This window comes from Crassostrea angulata, chromosome 2 (genome assembly GCF_025612915.1).
Source record: "Crassostrea angulata isolate pt1a10 chromosome 2, ASM2561291v2, whole genome shotgun sequence".
Classification (NCBI taxonomy): Eukaryota; Metazoa; Mollusca; class Bivalvia; order Ostreida; family Ostreidae; genus Magallana; species Magallana angulata.
In genome coordinates this window covers 16244887-16264506 of record NC_069112.1, presented here as the reverse complement: position 1 = coordinate 16264506, position 19620 = coordinate 16244887, and the positions used below count along the sequence as shown (strand labels likewise).

General features: G+C 33.5%; 2 protein-coding genes across 2 annotated transcripts; one reads left to right on the top strand and one right to left on the bottom strand.

The window, feature by feature from the left end:
- Positions 1-4695: 4695 nt before the first annotated feature.
- LOC128173961 (uncharacterized) lies at positions 4696-5202 on the bottom strand. Its single transcript, XM_052839617.1, has one exon. The coding sequence runs from the start codon at positions 5200-5202 to the stop codon at positions 4696-4698; it is 507 nt and encodes a 168-aa protein (XP_052695577.1).
- A 10929-nt stretch (positions 5203-16131) lies between these two features.
- On the top strand, positions 16132-18619 carry LOC128173960 (ankyrin-1-like). Its single transcript, XM_052839616.1, has 3 exons — positions 16132-16207; positions 17312-18480; positions 18608-18619. Exons 1-3 carry the CDS (start codon positions 16132-16134, stop codon positions 18617-18619), a joined length of 1257 nt encoding a protein of 418 aa, XP_052695576.1.
- The last annotated feature ends 1001 nt before the right edge of the window (positions 18620-19620 follow it).

The following is a 19620-nucleotide window of genomic DNA, read 5'->3' as shown; positions in this document are numbered from 1 at the left end:
AGATCACTTTATGTATCTTAATAAAGAACACTTTGATTACTACTTGCTAGCGTGTTTTAAATATACATGTAATTTTTCGGAGCTTATTTAATAAATATAATTATGTCTCTTCAAATACGTTTAAATTGAGTTACTTTGCTCTTGATTGTTATTTCAAATCATTTTAAAAGCATCCATATAAACCGTGGCGCATGGAACAAAGTTATCCGTGCATCGCTGATTCATACATTATTACACGGCTTGCTTTTAATGATATCGAACAATATGTACATATATTTTTGAAAACGACATATTTTACAAAACAAATACATTAACTTTATCGACTGATGTGTTACTTTGTTTTAAAATCCTTCGTTCAGCAGCAGATGTTTACAATTCATGTTTATAATGTGAACAAAAACTTCTGTATCCGCGTATAAAACGGTCTTATAAAAATGATATCTGCAACAGCTTTATGGAAAATGGCACAGGAACTGCAACACCTTCTTTGTAGGATTTAAAATGCAAAAAATGCATGCCCGGTGAGCTTAAATTTTTTTTAAGTGGATGAAACAACCATAAAAAGAAGTTAAGACCAACCAATTTCTTTATTATTTTTAAAAATTCAAATTAATAAAAAAAAATGAAAACGAATTTTTATTTATGTCTATGAATGAAAATATGTCTATTCCTTTTGTGTTGGAAGCATTGATCAGCGAGGAGTAGCACCTACATGGTACATTGAAACAAAGGTCTTTCTATTTTGATTTTAAAACGCTTGCTTCTTTTACTCTTAAATTAAAAGCATACTCTACCAATAATACATTCGATTTTTCACACAAAATGGGTTCAGTGATTGATATTATGATATCGATTTTTAAAGGAAAGATAAATTCTATCTCTCTCTCTCTCTCTCTCTCTGAATTCACAACCGTTTACAAGTTGACCCGAAAATGTGCATCGTCACAATGAACGCGGCATCTTTTACAAAATAAAACTGGACCTTTTCCCCATTAAAACTTTTCAGCGAGAACCAGTTTACAACCTCATCACATGCATGCATGGATGTCAGTAGGAACTTTCCAAATTAATTGAATTTAAGCTAGACTTTGCCTTCGGTTACACAATGTCACCGAAATATTGTATAATTCTTAGTCACTGAGCACACGACTTGTCTAGCTGTGAACGCGTAGATTAGTACGGTGCTAAAGGAATTCATCTGGAACTGCATTCGCCGTGTGCAGTACGGACGGGGTGAGGGAATGTTGGCGTAAAGGGTACAATTCTAAGGTTGAGGCGCGTTGTAGACCGTAAGGTTAAAACATAGGGTAGATGTGCAAGATTGCCGAAGGGTCCACCAGTATACAGTTCAAGAGAAATAAACAAGCCGTCAGACTCAACGATGGCAACATTATAACGATTTAACAGACAGACATTTTACAAACAAGTCGGTTACGACCAGTAGAGGCCTCCGGACTCAAGACTCTGGGGTGAGTCGGACGTGGCCGAGGTTGGTCGCCGTATTCAGGACTGGCGATTGACAATTGTACACAACTATATATATATATATATATATATATATATATATATATATATATATATATATATATATATATATATATATATATATATATATTTATATATATATATATAAAGCACTGAATAGAATCAACAATTATTTCTATTGTTCGTGTCGTTAGCCATTTTTAGTGCTTTTATATATATATATATATATATATATATATATATATATATATATATATATATATATATATATATATATATATGAACAATAAGTAAAAATTGACAGGTGCAGATGACATAAGAAGGCAGAGTGAAAGATTGACAGATATAAAGTAATTAAATAAACTCAATGAGTCTTTGATGTCCAAGAAATGAAAAACTGATAATTGCACAATATTGTTTTAAGAGATTAGCAGTTCTTGAGACATGACACTTTGTCTTTTTGAAATCACACATAGAGTCCGACAAGTGTCAATCACTAATTAAATAAGTAACTTTGTACGGCCTAAACTGTGAGAAAATATTACAAAACAGATGTTGAACTTTAAAAGTAAAGTCCAAAATAAAGTTATAATTGAACAGTGCATGAATTTTGCACGGTGGTATAGCTATTGAATATAGCGATTAAGTACTGCAGTTTAAATTCATCTTTAATTTGGTCGGAAACATTCCATTCTGTTGATAAGAATGAAGATATGTCATAAGCCTTTAGATGGTGAAAATATCATGGTCTCTCCGTTACCCTGCTTTCAACACTTTAGAACCATTGTAGCGGAGAGAAAAGCCGTGGGTTTCGACGATGCAGTGTATGTCATTCAATGGTATCAGGCTGTGTTTAGTCCCCGTGGTGACAAGGATATGGAAAAATATCAAATCTCTAAAATATATGCTAGTTTTGAAAATGTTATACTGTGTATTTGGGCTTTGGCCCTGCAATTCCTACAGAAAGTCGTAGATAAACACTACGTAGAGAAAGGTTGAGAGCCCCCCCCCCCCCCCTTCCCCTTGTCTCACTCCCTTAGAAAATTGGGAACCAGTCGGAATTCTTCTAATTTATGACAACTGAACAGAAGGTACTTGTGGCCTAAGCGCCAGTGAGAGTTTTTTTTTCAATTCTTAATTCGCTCAAGACCAGTTCACCGGTATTTGAGGTTCAAAATCGGTATATACAAATGTACACGAACACAGTCAAGGATCACATGTACAGTAGGAGTAATAATGACCAAAAAAAGGTTAAAATCACAATACAATAGGTTGTTAAAGTTGGTTTCTGGAAGAACAGACTTTGAAAATTTTCTCAATAAATATTGTACATTCTAAAATATAATGAAATTCATCCCCAATACTATTAGAATCACACATTGTACATTTTCTTAAATGTTTTCTCCATACACCATACAATTTGGAGTTCTAGATTTAAGATTAAGAATAAATTTCAAAAATTTTAAATGTACCTTTTCAATAATATCTAAATTTTCGTAACCCCACACTTCGCACGAGTAAAGTAAAATTGGATAAATGACCTTGTCAAATACGTCTAACTGACAATTAATTGGTAGGCTAAAATTACGTATTTTTCGTAAAACACCATATAATGCCTTTGACACTTGTTCTACTAAATGCTTTTTAGCATTATTAAATTTTCCACTTCTTGATAAAACAATACCCAAATAGGAAAATGATTTTACGTTTTCAATAGTTACTCCTTTATACAAAAATTTGCGCTTTGACATTGCACCTTATGAAAAAATGAGGATCTTTGTTTTGGCTACATTGACAATAAGTTTCCATAAATCACAATAATTTGCAAACACATCTAATGACTTTTGTAAATCAGGCGCAGATTCAGATATCAAGACAGTGTCATCGGCATAAAAAAGTAGACAGAGTTTCAACATAGCAAATAAATCATCCTGTATTGAAGAGAAGGACAAGTAAAACCCTCTATCTGGTTTCTTAATAAATAATCTTCCAAATCGTTAATAAAAAGAGAAAATGAAAATGGTGACAAATTCTCCTTGTCTTACACCTATGTTACACATAAAAAAAATCTGATAAATGTTGACCAATTTTTACCTTTGATTTAATACCCTTGTACATGTTAATAATAAATCTCGAACATTTTCTTTCCTGCTGAGGCAATAAAAATATTACAGACTTCACTAGTGATTTTGTCTATATCGTACTGTTCTACAATGGGTTTACCTTGTAAATATTCAATATTTCTGACAGTTTCGTTTAATTTATCGCTTTTGATATTATGTGCAAATTCTGTAGCTTTTCCAGACTCCCAAATGAATAAGTTTGAATCTACTTTTTCGGCTGATTGGCTACTTGATTGTTTCTCTATTGGTAATTGATCCAAAAGCTCAAAAGTGATTGGACTGTGAACATCGGAGTATAAGTTACAAAAATCGTGAATAAAAAAGCCTTTAACTGACTGCAACAAAGACGCATTACATAATACATAATCTACAGTACTTCTATCTTTACAAGTTAACCGGTTCTCTCCGAGTCGGCCGTTGACAATGAAGAGATTGTTATTCTTACACAGTTCAATCAGTTTGTATCCAAAGTTATTACAGTGATCATCACAACTTGACCTTTCAAGTGAAATATTTGAGTCCAACAATATATTAACCTGTTCTAATGATTGCCGTGTTTCTTCGTCCATGTTATTATGGTTTGCTAAAAAATTATCTAAACATACATAATTTTTCAATTTGCCAGTTCTTGCATTGAAATAGCCTAACAAACATATATTCTGAGTAGTTTTTAACATATTCAACACTTCTTGTTCTATGTCAGTAAAACAGTCGCTGGACGAGTATCTTATAGTATTTTCTGGAGGGACATATGTTATTCCAAACAATATATCTGAGGAACTGTTAGATAAGTTTCTGAATAACTTAAACCAAAATACACACTCGCATTCAGATGTTAAAACTTCAATATATTTAACCAAAGTTTCTCTTATTGCTAAGATAATTCCTCCCGATTTTACCTTTGCAATGTCAAATCTATTTTTCATATATACAACAAAACCTGGAATATTAATAACATCAGTATTGTCGGTTTTCGTTTTAGTTAAGCATAAAATATCGTATTTACAAACAAAAGTAACAAAATCAGTCCGCAGACGTTAAGGGATAGAAAACTTAGAGTCTTTGTTGTCTGATCTTCCACGCGTCCCTATCTGACCCGGTCAGGCGTTGATCCGTGGCGCGGTCTTTTCTGCGGTTGGCGGCTACCAGTGTTTACTACTCGGGAGTAAGGCAGCCGTTCCGGCTGGGTGGATACGTCCTTTTCTGGGTCATATAACTCTCCGTTGACGTATAACAAGTCTTTGACCAGTCGCACACGCTTTCCATCCCTCTTCGCTAATTTCATGATCGGGTACAACTTCTTCCTCCTTTCCTCAATCTCTGGCGGGAATTGCTCGTTGACCCACACAGAAGACCCCTTTAATTTCTGAGGGGCACGCGTCCGGATCAGCTCTCTCTCTTTGAAGTATGTGAACTTAGCCACAATGTTCCTGGGGTATAGGTTATGCTCAGACAACTTTCCCATGCGATGCACCCGTTCAAAGCTAATGTCGTAGTCAATGCGGAATTTCCTTTTGATGAATTCTTGTAAAATCTCCTCTGTGTTCTTACCCCGTTCTTCATGAATTCCAGAAAATACAAGATTGTCCCGCATTGATCAAGATTTCAGGTCGATAATGCTTTCTTGTAAGTTTGAATTTACTTCACGCATTTCGAATAGCTCTTTCCTTACGTTAGGGTGTGTTGTTTTCTGAAGCTGAGCGCACTTGTCAATGTTTTTTCGGTTCTCTGCGATTGCAACTGTGTTCGAATCCGCTATGGCTTTAACTGAATCAAAAATATTTCCTAGCGATCTCATATTGGATTCTAGGTCGTTAGAATTGGTTTTCACAAATTGGACATCTCCAGTAAGCACTTCCACTTGGGATTTCAAAGAACTGACCACATTATTGATTTCAGCGAATTTGTTGATATTTTTTTTCAATTTCAGCTAATCGAGACTCCAGGCCGGCATTTTTGTTTTTAATATTTGTGAGTTTAGCGTTCATCTGTGTTTGCATTTCTGTAAGCTGTATCAGAACTGTGTGGATAGATGCTAGTGTGATGTCACTATTTCCGTCACTGTTGGCGCTCGGTCCTTTATTTGTGTCACCATAGATAATAGCATGAGTCTCTGTGACCAGTTTGGTACAATCAGAAATATATTTAGACATGTTGACTGTGTATTCACTATATACAGACCGTACGAAAAAAGGAGTATAAAACAATACAAATATATACAGCACTGGCTATAGACGACAGTGCTCCGCTGAGCTGTACTCACCGAGTGCTCCCACCTCAGAGTCTCCAAAACTTTCACAATAAGTACACATTAACAAATGTCAGTCGGGATTTTCAGGTCCCTCTGCATCCAATATACCCTTTACACACTTTTCTGCTCATAAATATCCAAAGTAATAGGATTTTATAGAACGTTTTAAAGATTTTCACCGGAGCTCTTCCTGACCACAACCTGCTAGCTCGGTGACCCTTGACCCTTTCCTCGAGAGTTCAAATAGATCCTGCCACACTGAAATAATCATAATGTAATTTAAACACAATTAAGACATTGTTTCCAGATGGCATCGAATGCCTTTTTTTTGAATTATGAAAGGCAACAAAGACAGGATCATCGTGTTCTAGGTTGTGAACGATTTTCTCTTGAAGATTGAATGAGGTTGTTATTCTTCAAAGTCTATGTTGGAAACCTTGTTGTTGTGGATTTGGAAACTTGATTAATTAATGGTAGTAATAGGATATGATCGTGAGTCTTTAGCATAAGAATCATATAGATATCTTAAATACATGTAGTTTCGTAAGACAAGAAAGAAGGGCGATAGGTATCTGTGTATATAGCTGTCAGAAGATGTCTTGGGTTGAAATTTTCTTGGTGAATAGGTATTGTTCTTTACTAATTGTCAATTTAAAGTTAAAAATTATTACACGAAAATTTATAATTTGGCATGTGATAATTTTTTACTTTAGACTGAATATTACTAGTACTAAAGGACAGTAATTTGTCAGCTTTTTCCAGATGGATGGAATCTTGCACACTTTGAATAATGTATTAATACACGTGAACAATAAGGCTCCTCCGAAATTAAGAACGTTTGTTCTGAATACAATCAGACAAGATGCCGCCATGCGTTTTAGTTCCTTGATAGTAGTTGTTATTTCTCCACCTGATATGATAGTTTGTAATTCATGTCGTGCATTAGTGAACTGCACAGTCAAAGATCGTAAAGTGATATGGGTTCACATTAATTCTTTGTTAAATTTAAAATGAAATAAAACTGTATAGAAAATTACCCAATCATAAAAATAACAGACTTTAAAGTTCAAAAACTGAGACTATGAATAAAGATTTTAAATTGATTAGCATAAAGTATTTCAAATCAATATATCTATCAAGTATTGAACGTATTCGAGTGTAAAAAAATCGATATCAAGATAAATATACACAAACAGAAACTTTTAAAGAAATGTAATAGTTTTTTTTTTAAAATTCAAACTAATATCAATCAAAATAACCTATTCAGGTCCGCTACTATCAGGTCTAGCCAGGGATCCGATTCGTTATTCAATATTCATTGGCGCATTAATTATCTTTGGTAAAAGAGACATGTGCCCAGGCTTGCACTTCGCCCACTTCTCACCCCCCCCCCCCCCGCCCGGGAATATTCTAACTTATTAAATTCACAAAATAAAGTATCGAAGCTACATCTCAGGCCCCTTGGCAAATTTATTCATCCTCTGGAACCCCCCCCCCCCCCCCCGCCCATTAAAAAAAATGCTCTTGATTCTGACATGGTGTTTTGTCGTATGTTAAGGCTTTGATATTGTCATCGTCCACACGCGTGGGTTTTAAACCTGAAGAACAATGTACTTGATTGCAGCACCGCTCTTGGCAAAGTTCACCAGAGGAGGGGGGTTCCGAAACTTGGTTGACATGTTAATAGTATAAATCAAATGTAGCCTTTAAACAGCAAACCATGTGGTCTCACTCTTGTATCCATGGGAGACAAGACAGGAAGAAGAAAAAACTTCTGGACTCGCCATCTTTGAATAAGGTTTGTAATTATCTATTTTCCAAGTCGTTAAAGTTTAAGGACGAGAAGCTATTACACAAATTGTTTTATGGTAGTTATTATGGATATCCTTTAAAGTTTTACCAATTCTCGTTATGCAATATTTTTTAAAGTGAGAGAACAATTAGAAGGATATTCTACAAATTTTACTCTTTGTTATTAAAAATACTAAACAAATGATGAACTCAATTTCAATGGATAAATAAACATCTTTACCAAACAGACGATTTGCATGAAAACAAAAGTTGTTTACTTTTGCAAGGACAGATTAAAGTCAATCGGCAATGGGAATGCGATTTACATTGCACACTCTCGCCTTAAGCCGTAACTTGTATCTCTTAAAAAGTAGGAAACTACTACAAGTTGAGATGACGTTGACAATTGAATTACATTAGGCATCGTTTTTTGAGCGAGTCTTAAATGGCACGTTATCAACATGAAAGAGTATAAATATAAATCAAATCAAAAATACCGACATAAATCAATGATTAATCTTTATTGTTTAAATTGTTCATGAAAACAGTGTAAGATTTCGGTTTTTAAACTAAACAAACAAATGTAGACCGCAAGCGTTGTCACTTAATTCAATTATAACATTTTTTCTCTATAAAGGAACACTTGTATATATAACAAAAGAATTGAACGGTGTGTAAGACCGGTATTGGTTTCTGTCTTTACAAAAAGGATATCGATTGCTGTTCAACTTCTTGATTTTAGGCCATGTGATCTCGCTCTTGTCGCTATGGGAGCTAGACCAGGAAGTACACAAATGTCAGAACTTAACTGGCATATTTGGATAAGGATTTTATATATATATATATATATATATATATATATATATATATATATATATATATATATATATATATATATATATATATTTATATATATATATTTTTACTTTTACAAGGCAATGTACTTAGACTGGAGAACAATATTATGATAGGGACGTACAAAATCCTATACCATGTTGTGTAATTGACATTAAAATAATGATCAACCTCCTTACCAAACAGACGACATTCACTACTTTTGGCTGGGACAGTTTTATTATAATAATATCACCGGGGAAATTAAGGTGTTTCTCTATATCCGGCGACAATAAGACTAAAATGCTTTAGATGGTAAAAAGCACTTTATTTGAACTTTAGGTCGGTATGGGTGATTTCTGGGAATCCAAAAACTACACCCGAACAATCCGAAACCTAATTTCTCTCTCTCGACATTGGTGTATAACACAATATAAATAAGAATTGAAAACAATAGAAATTAGCACTTAAGCACGAGTGACATATGTCATAGAGTAAAACTTCAATATGAGTGAGTCAATTAAATCAAAGGTGAGTTGTAAGAGTTAATAAAATAATTAAGCATTTATAACTGAAGTGAATTATTGTCTTGTACAAAGGGAAAGGTATATTTATGAATAGATAACAGTTACTCAAATTCCACTCCATGATAATAAGTCAAACGACGTACGTCCCTTTGTAAGTAAGTGACAATGAAAACAAGCATTTATTTACATTAGTTTATAATTTTATCAAAAATACTAAAAGATTTAACTGATCTTATAACTACTAGTACACCGTTGTTAATTATATACATGTCAATTGCATTTATGTATACTGCCATTCTATCCACTGACCTTTATTTACCACTGGTCTGGTTTTGACTGACGGCATCGCAGCGTATTGGGTAAAAGCACTGGGTTTAACAAAACGTTAAATGACCTGTATAGAATGCTTGGGACCTGTCAGTTAAAGAATACTAGTTTTATTTAATTCAATAAGATTGAGTGATAATTATATGAATATTAAAAACCCAAACAAATAGTGTCCGTAGTATTTAAGGGCTTATGCATTGTGTGTTTTGATATTTAATTCCGATAAATTGATATGACAATTGTATTTGCAAAGCTTTTTGATTGACTTTAAAAAATTAATCTGTTTTCAATATGGCGCACCAAATTATGATATTACATAAGCATCGTTGATTTATCTTTTTCATTTGCATTGTTAACACATTTGCCAATATATGTAAATCTTTTTGTTCAATCATTTAAAAATAAAAGTAATTAATTTTTCTTAATTTGTATTTTTTTCTTGTACGCATACATTTAATGTAGCACTTGCTCGTGTAATACTAATGCTAGTTGTCTTTTCTAAATCAATTATAGACTTTACTTGGAAAAAGAATTTGGTGAATGCGTTTATAACAGTGCCATATTAGTTAAGCCAAATTTCCGTCAATTTAATTAAGCCTATATTTTCAAAACAGTTTGAATATTTGTAGAAATAATGGTCGATGATCAATGCGACAGATGATGGCTCATTCAAAATATGAATCAACCCGCGAAACCACCAATCTTGCTCGTATTGTCCGGATTATCTTGGGTCCGTGTACTGATGTTCTGTGCGCTGTCCTCACTAAGGAGATTCAGCCTTCCACCCTGAAACAAAATGTAAAGACTTTTGTTGCAAACCATAGAAATCCTATTATCACTCCAAAACAGCAACAACTTATAGATGCAGAGAATTACTCAGACTTTGACATCTCATTGCTCTACCTTCTTTTACGCAATTTATGCTCAATCCAACCTCATACAAACCAATGGGGAAAAGTACCAAGACAAGAAGACAGAGGCCTGTCAGCAAACATAGAACGGATCCGTATCATTCGAAACGAATATTATGGACATTTTACGGAATTTTCCATATCGGACGCAGACTTTGAACATAAGTGGAAAACCATTTTCCAAATTGTCAGAGAACTTGAGTGTTACGTTGGAACTGACACGGAATACCAGGAGGCTCTAACAGAACTAAAGATTTGTCCTATGGACCCAGATGCAGTGCAGGCCTATATAAAGAAACTGCAAGATGATATTTTAGATCTTAAAGGTAACAGTAATAGTTTTTACGCAGAATTCTTAACATTGTAAATATTATTGATTTATGGTTTAGGTATTTTTATAAGATCACTTCAAAAGTGATGTTAAAGCTTTGTAGTGGTAAAAATGCTTCTTCTTGTATTTTGTAAATCAATACTGTTGAATCATTTAAATTCATGAGGACCAATTTTTGTGGACCTTGGCGTTTTTCACGTATTCATGGGGATGTAATTTCGTGGATGCCTATTCCGATTAAGTAAAAAAAAGTAACTATTTAAAGATTTTTTTTCGTCGAGGATGTAAATTCCTAGTCGAGGGTTACTTACGAATACCACTAAAATTTAGCCTATACAAATTCTGATGATTCCACAGTATATGATGAACCGGAGCAGAATTGACACGTGAATTTTAACTCATAGATATGTAGTTAATTGGAAATACGTGCAATTTACAAAAAAATATGACTTTTTATTTACAGAGAACGTGGAAATAATCAAAAATACAATCAACCCAAGCAATATGAAGGGTAAGATTATTTTAAACTGACATCGTTTTGAAGTTTTAAAACTTGTTTCGATGTCAATGACCTGTCATTGACATATATCAACAAGCTCCAAAACAGTCAAAACGACAGAATATTGGGTAACATATCTTGTCGTGCAAGCAATTGTATTTATGTCGTCAGTTGTCAGGTTTGCTATTTTGGCAAACCGATCAAATTAATGTCTTATTTCAAGGAGAAAAAGGACACTGATCAATGGCTCTTGGTGATCACTTGGTAGTTATAAGAGACAATAGTTCGTCATTTTTTCTTTTGCTTTATCTATAGGTTATCTACACCATAACGCATGGGCGAAGCTTTGATATATATATATATATATATATATATATATATATATATATATATATATATATATATATGACTGCCGTCATGAGAAAGGGGCCCTTATCTTTTGAAGTCACAATGCTCAGAAAACGACGTCAAAGTAGCGGCATTGTAAACGCGTTTTTTTATTTTCTGTTTCTATTTATTTTTCTGCGTCTGTGTTGTGTTTTTTTAATAACTAAAGTCTGGCCTTGTGTTCATACCGCAATTAATATTTTTTCAGTCAAATATATATATATATATATATATATATATATATATATATATATATATATATATATATATATATATATATAAACTGACACATCAATTGGATATGACACAAAGAAAAAAAGTTTTAGAACACTTAATATTAAAGAGTCAAACTGAAACCAATTACAAATTTGAGGTTAACCTTTTAATTATAAAAAGAAACAGTTATTTAAACAACAATCCACTTTAACAGCCGCACTAACCCGGTTTTGGAAACTTGAATTTTAGTTTTGAAAATAAACATTACAGTTTAGAATAAAACTGACTTGTTCAACTCGGTACGGGATCACACTGCTGGTTTTCTCGATTTTAACAAGCTTTTGCAGAGGTTATTCTTTAACATTTTAGACGAGGGGCGTTATTATTTTCTCATAGTTTGGGGACGCCTGCTTGATATGATGTTGTCGCAAGTGTGTGCTTTCCTGAATGATTGGTATAATAACCTGGAATTCCCGCTTCTAAAAACAAGGTTTTCATTATAGAAAATAGCTTATTAAGACCGATCGACTGCTGGCTAAACCGCAGTTCAAAGTCTGTACCATTTTCAAAAGGTTGGTGGTAAAACGTTGGGCTTTCACCACAGTTACGACATATCTCGATATAATGTTTGTTTGTGATATAAGTCTAAGTTTTGGAAATGGTTCCCTATTTCTTTAGCTTCCACGTGGCGTTGCGCTAGTCTTCCTATAAAAATACAAGTGCATTTATTATAACCGTATTCAAAGACCCCCTTAACTCTACTTTATCATCCCTCCCCGTTACGAAATTGTGAAGGGGTTAAGGTTGATGTGGAGCATTTAAGTTTCAGCAATATTTGTGAACAGCCAACAAAAACCTAATATAGAATCATCATAATTTTACCTTTGTACGTCTTGCTTGATCTTCCTTTAAATTTAACAAAGTGTCCATATTGATCATTAACTCCAAGTATCTCTCCATCCCTCTATCGACGCCACGGAAGTTAAACAGCTTACAGTTATAGACAAACATCATGTATAAAGCAGTCCAATTGCCTAATTAACCGTTTTCCAGAGTTTGTTATTAGTTTCGGACCTTATTGGTTCTGCTTGTTTTGGTCGAATTACATGTACCACTCCTGCCGCTGTCAATTTGCTCATTCGGCACTCAGAATACGACGAAATTCATAGTACTTCGAGTCGTTTTATCAAGAAATTGAATGAATGCCACATTTCTGGAAGATTCTTAGTAATCCGACGCACAGTAGATACAGTGATTTTTTAGGGTACGGCTGGCCATCCTTTCTGCGGGCTTCGACGACAAATTTACTCAACCATTTGTTAATGTGCGCAGGTTAGGTCAAATTCTTGAGCTCGGGAAATTCACAACCTGTACTGTGTATGCGAGCGGATTGCCATTACTTGAAGGGTTTCAGGGTCTATCTTGTATTTTGCTGTGTATTTTTACTCTCGGTAGATTTTATTAGGTCAACAGTTTCGCTGATATCGCAAAACTTCCCAAAATCTATCGTTTAGATGGAATTTTTCCAGAACATTTTCGGCAGTAACGGGTTTCTGTGTTAAATTAAATTTTAGGTTTTACTAGACTTTGACCCGTGAGTGCACGGGTTGACATTATATATGATATCGGACATTTACGAAATAGATACATCGACACACCGTATTGTTTAAATTTACATAATAAGGCTGTAAGCCTACAATAATGCTATTAATTTCACTACTAGAATGTGTCTCGGGACAGGCCTACACCACAGTTAAAATGCCTTCCATATACCCGTAATATAGCAAAATATTGCAAAATCGCTCCGAATTACAAAAATTTATGACGCTGCATTTAAAATAAGTTAAATTATTCATAATAAACCATTTTAAGTATTTAAATACTTTTCATCTAAAAATTTAATTTATATTATTGAAGAATTCAACACTTTCTCCAGCAACGTTTTTCACTCGCTTCGAGTTGACTTTCGGAACTATCGGGATTTTTCATATTAAATGCACTGAGTTAGAGTTATCTCCCGTATTTCTTTGATGAACAGAATATATATATATATATATATATATATATATATATATATATATATATATATATATATATATATATATATATATATATACATGCATCACAAATTTTAAATGAAAATTTATACTTATTTGTAATATCATTTCTGAGTTTATCCATGCAAATGTGAAACTGTGGAAACAAAAACTAAAGAGCCTCCCGTGATTTAGCGTGAATGTAATCCATATGCGCAAGATTGTAAAATCCGAAAAATCCAGACGATTTCCGGATATTTTTAAGGAATTTTTGTTGATTATTAATCAGTGAAGCTTGATTAAGAAAAAATAAAAACAAGTTAGTAATCTCCAAGTGCCAATAATGTTTAAAATACATAGAACAAATGACAGTACTCTTCCGATTTCTTGGTATTAAAGCCCAAAATTCGAGTCTATTATTTCAATATAGTAGTATAGATAGATGCAGTTTGGCTGCTAGGCTTGATTTGTAAAACCTCCTCCGAGAATCGAGGTTCACGAATACTCGAAAGCGGAAATCACCGAAATCTCAAAAAATTGTTAAATATGAGCATTTAAAAGAGTGCAAGTTAAAGTTGTTTCATATCTCTGAAGAAATGCCCCCATTCGTTAGCTTTTGCAAGATTTTAAGAGGATTTTAGATTTTGTTTATTCAATTTACAGTAATAAGAGGTTACCGTCGAGTTATTTCCCCCTTTTTAAGCATGATCTTCTTGAAATTACACATTTAATCTGGTTCTCAAAACGTTTACTTTAATTCTCACGAGAACTTGAGAAAGCCATTTTCAATGCTTGGGATTGCATTGTGGGTCGAAAATTACTTACTCTGAAAAATTCTGACGAATTAATGTGCTATAAAACCATTGTGACGTTACTCTATCTTATTTGAAAGTGTACGGAGGTTAAAGGGTTGGATATTACATATCCGTGTACGTTGTTTCAGCAGTTTATATGTATTAATGTACATATTCATTAATTATCTTTATTTGGCTTGTTCTTGTTAGAGTGTGATATGGGAAACCATATATTTATAGAAAACTGCTAGTCCGATAAGAATAGGACATTACTGGTCCGAGTAACTGACGCCAACAAATTTGTTGAATGAATTTGCAGCCAGCTCTCCGAATTTTCATATCGCACAGCCCTTGCCGTAAGAGCTCACTTTCTAGGAAAAAATCGTTTGGCACAAAATATAACTGGTAGTTAGAAGTCAAGTTTTAACTTCAACCGGGCCTCTTCCGTAATGTATTAGCGCTGTTTCCACTGAGTTATTGAAACCTGATATATTGACAGTCACAAAACCGTTTACCCAGTTTCATATATGTTTTACATTATAAGATAACATGGAGCAGTTCAAACTTTTTTATTTTATATAAACACGTCCTTGATATATATACACACACGCAACTCCATTTAATTATGTTCGTCTTTCTTGAACGATACGATAAGAGTTTTTGTATTGTATTTCATATTGAATATATATATATATATATATATATATATATATATATATATATATATATATATATATATATATATATATATATATATATATATATATAATCTAAACATCAAATTAATTCAAATTTCAGAAACGCAGCTTGATAAAGATATCTTGGAACAGTGGGAAAAGGAAGACAAATTGTTTGTTATGACAAATGCATGCAACAAAGTAGAACAACTAGCAAGCGATCAAAATTTAGTCATTGTTGTGGGTCATTCTGGATCAGGAAAATCAGCCATTATTCAACATATTGCTCTTAAGTATAGAAGACATGATTGGGTCGTTAAACTGGTACACAGTGTGAAAGAAGTGCATGAAATTTACAATTTAAATCCAAATTCACAAAAAGAGATCCTTTTTATACTCAATGATCCATTTGGTAAAAGGTTTTTTGATGAAATTGCTTACAATTCGTGGGAAGCACAGGAAGAAACTTTAAAAGTTTGTTTAAATAAATGCAAACTTCTACTGTCGTGTAGAAAATATATTCTCATGAGTAAAGATAGAGTAAAAGGGGGTTTGATTGAGGAATCAACCATTGTAGATATCGATGAAGACGAACTTAAACTGAATAATGATGAAAAACAAAAAATTTGGAACATATATGCACATGGTAGGACATTAACAAATGCAGAGTTTGCTGAAATCTTTAAAACCAATAAATACTTTCCGTTATTGTGTAAATTATATTTTACCTATGAGGGAATGCAAAACAACAGTGTGCTGAAGTACTTTAAAGAGCCCATCAAGGTTATCGAAGAAGAAATAAGAAATTTTAGACAATCATGCAAAGAAAAATACTGTGCCCTCGTTCTTCTAACTCTGCTGAACAATGCACTTAACCTTAACGAGGTATTGGAAAATGAAATGGCTAAGACAATATATAAACGTGCATTGAAATTATGCGGAATGCAGAAAAACACAGCATTGTATGCTATTGGTGATGCTCTTAAAACTCTTGATGGTTATTTTGTAAAGAGGATAGGTGACAACTATCAATTTTACCACGACTTTTTGATGGAAGTTACGACCTTTGTATTTGGAACAGATTATCCAAAATTAGCCATAACATTCGCCGACATAAGCTTTTTTCGAAAAAGAGTAAAAATTAAAAGCTGTAACGCCAAGATTGATCCCTTTACCATATATGTAAATGATAAAGACATTGTTCATCTTGGGAAAAGATTTTTTTTTGAACTTCTGGGACACCATTTTTTGCATGTTGTACTCAATCACTGTATGAAGGACGAAAATGTGACAAGAGTTGTAATAAAAGAATTCGATGATTGCCCGGAAAAACTAGGATATTTACTTGCAAAGAAAAAGATTTCCACTAAAATGCAAGATTTTGATCAGGCTAAGGAATTACGTATTTCAAAACTGTCTTTTTTGACATACAAAAATAAAATATCGCCTCTGTGTGCTCTGATTGCATATTGTCATATTGATTTGGCATTATATTGTTTGAATGCTCTAAAAGAAAAGCAACCGGTTCTTAATGATAGGTCAGTATTTTCTGCAGTATGCTGCAATGGTTCATTGGATCTGTTTCATTTGTACTCGACAGAGCAGCTAAAAAAATGTTTGGATAAAAAATGGAAATTTTTTCATCCAATCCATATCGTATCAATGTTTCATAATTATGAAATCCTGGATGAACTTATTAAGTTGGATGTCGATGTGAATTTAGCGACTAAAAGCTATACTGAGACTCCTTTAATGTTAGCAGTTAAAAATTACATCAATAAAAAAATAAAGAATGAACAAGAAGACACAAGAGAAGCAAAGCGGTTTAAAACCGTACAACTGCTGATGGAAAATAAAGCAGACATTAATATATGTTCGAAGAAAAACGAAAGTCCCATTCAGAAAGCTTGTCAAAGAGGGCATGATGGGATTTTACAACTTCTAATGAGTAATGATAATTGGGCAAATATAAATTCAGATTCAACAAAGAGAAATAGCCCTCTTTATCTTGCTTGTGAATATGGTCATGAAAGCACTGTAAAACTTTTACTGACTAATGATTCCGACATTAATTTATGTAATGAAAATGGAGTTAGTCCTTTCTTTATTTCTTGTCGCAAAGGACATACGTGCATAGCTGCGCTTTTACTAAAGCATGGAGCAAATATTAATTTATTTGATAAAACTGGTGCAAGTCCGTTACATGTAGCTTGCAAATATGGAAAAGAGAGCACTGTGGAGCTTTTGTTAAGTAACAAGGCAAATATCAATATTTGTACCAAAAGAGGCAAAAGTCCTTTACATATAGCTTGTCGAAAAGGAAATGATAGCATTGTCCAGCTTTTGCTAAAAGAAACTAATAAGGAACATTTGAATTTATGCTCAAAAGCCGGAACCAGTCCTCTCTATGAAGCTTGCAAATATGGACATTCAAGATCTGTAGAACATTTACTAAATAATGGAGCAAACATCAATTTATGTAACAAAAAAAGGAAAAGCCCTCTCTTTATAGCATGTGAAAAAGGAAATGATGACATAGTAAATGTCTTACTTTGGAATAATGCAGACTGCAATTTATGTTCTAAAACTGGAGAAAGTCCTATCTTCGAAGCTTGCAAAAAAGGATATGAGAGAATTGTACTATATTTACTGACATATAATTCAGATATCAATTTATGTGCACAAAACGGTAAAAGTCCACTCTACATAGCTTGTCAGAACGGATTTGAAAGAACTGTGAAACTTTTGCTGAGTAATAGAGCAGACATCAATATTTGTTCAACAATGGGAGAAAGTCCTCTACATATAGCTTGTCAAAGAGGATATCATAACATTGTTTATATTTTACTGAATGAGACTAATGATGCAAAAGTGAATCTCTGTTCCAATTCTGGAGCAAGTTCTCTTTATACAGCTTGCCAATACGGTCATGCCAGTATTGTAAAATGTTTATTGACAAATGGAGCTGTCATAAACATACGTGAAAAAACCGGAAAAAGTCCACTTCATATCGCTAGTCAAAATGGACACGAATCTATTGTTAAGATGTTATTAAATAAAGGTGCAAATATCAATTTATGTTCTGAAACCGAAGGCACTCCTCTATATGTAGCTTGTCAAAATGGTCATAATAGCACTGTTGAACTTTTACTTACTCATGAAGCAGACACTAACTTATGTGCGGCCAAAGGAGAAAGTCCTCTCTACGCAGCCTGTCAAAATGGACATGATAGAATTGTACAACTTTTACTGAATAAGGGAGCTGATATAAATATATGTGCTGAAAACGATGTCAGTCCTTTATATATAACTTGTCAAAACCGGCATGAGAGTATTGTTCAACTTTTGCTGAGTGATAAAGCAAATATCTCTATTACTATTTATGAAGCTTGTCAGAACGGGTTTGATGTAATTGTAGATTGGTTTTTGAATGAAGGAACAGACGTCAATCTACGTGATGAATCAGGAGACAGTCCTCTCTGTGTAGCTAGTAAATACGGACATATTAACACTGTCCAGCTTTTACTACGAAACGAAGCAGACATCAATTCAAACAATAAAAAAGGAGAAAATCCGCTCCATATCGCCTGTCAAAATGGACATCTAAACATTGTTCAGTGTTTACTTGATCATGGGGCATATATCAATTCATTAACAAGAACTGGAGCCACTCCTCTACTTGAAGCTTGTCGTAATGGACACTATAGCACTGTACAACTTTTACTGAGTAAAGAAGCAGACGTGAATTTATGTGAGAGAACTGGAGCCAGTCCTCTCTATGTTGCATGTGAAAACGGACATGCTAGCATTGTACAACTATTGATGCAACTATTAATAAGTAACGGAGCAAGAAGCATTTCCGTAATGAAAAGTTCGACCCACTCTTGTCTTTGTAGCTTGTCATGAAGGGCTTTATATCAATGTTCATCATTTTCAAAGTAAAGATCTGGCAATGAATTAATAAGAAATTCGAAACCATGTAGCTTGTCATTAATGGCCGCATACATTGTAGAACAGTACATCATCGAACAAGCTTTTTCAAGCAGTTTTTAAAAAAACCCAACATAATTGCACTATACAACTATTGCTGTAAACTACGAAAGCCGAGAAGGATCATTCGAGATTCGAGATTCAAAATACGAGATTCGAAATACGAGATTCAAGATTCGAAATTCGAGATTCAAGATTCGAAATTCGAGATTCAATATCTAAATTAACCAATCAAATCATGGATCTGAAACCTGTATCCTAGCAACATCAAACTGTTCTAAAAAAAAGATTCGTACATGCTCTTTCCTACAAATAAATGTCTTAATAGCTCTTATATAGTGGTTATAAAATGGTTCAATTAACATTGATGAATTAACCCCACACAGTATAAACAATTAAATTAGTGATAACACTGTTGGCTTTGCGAATCTAAGTGGTTTT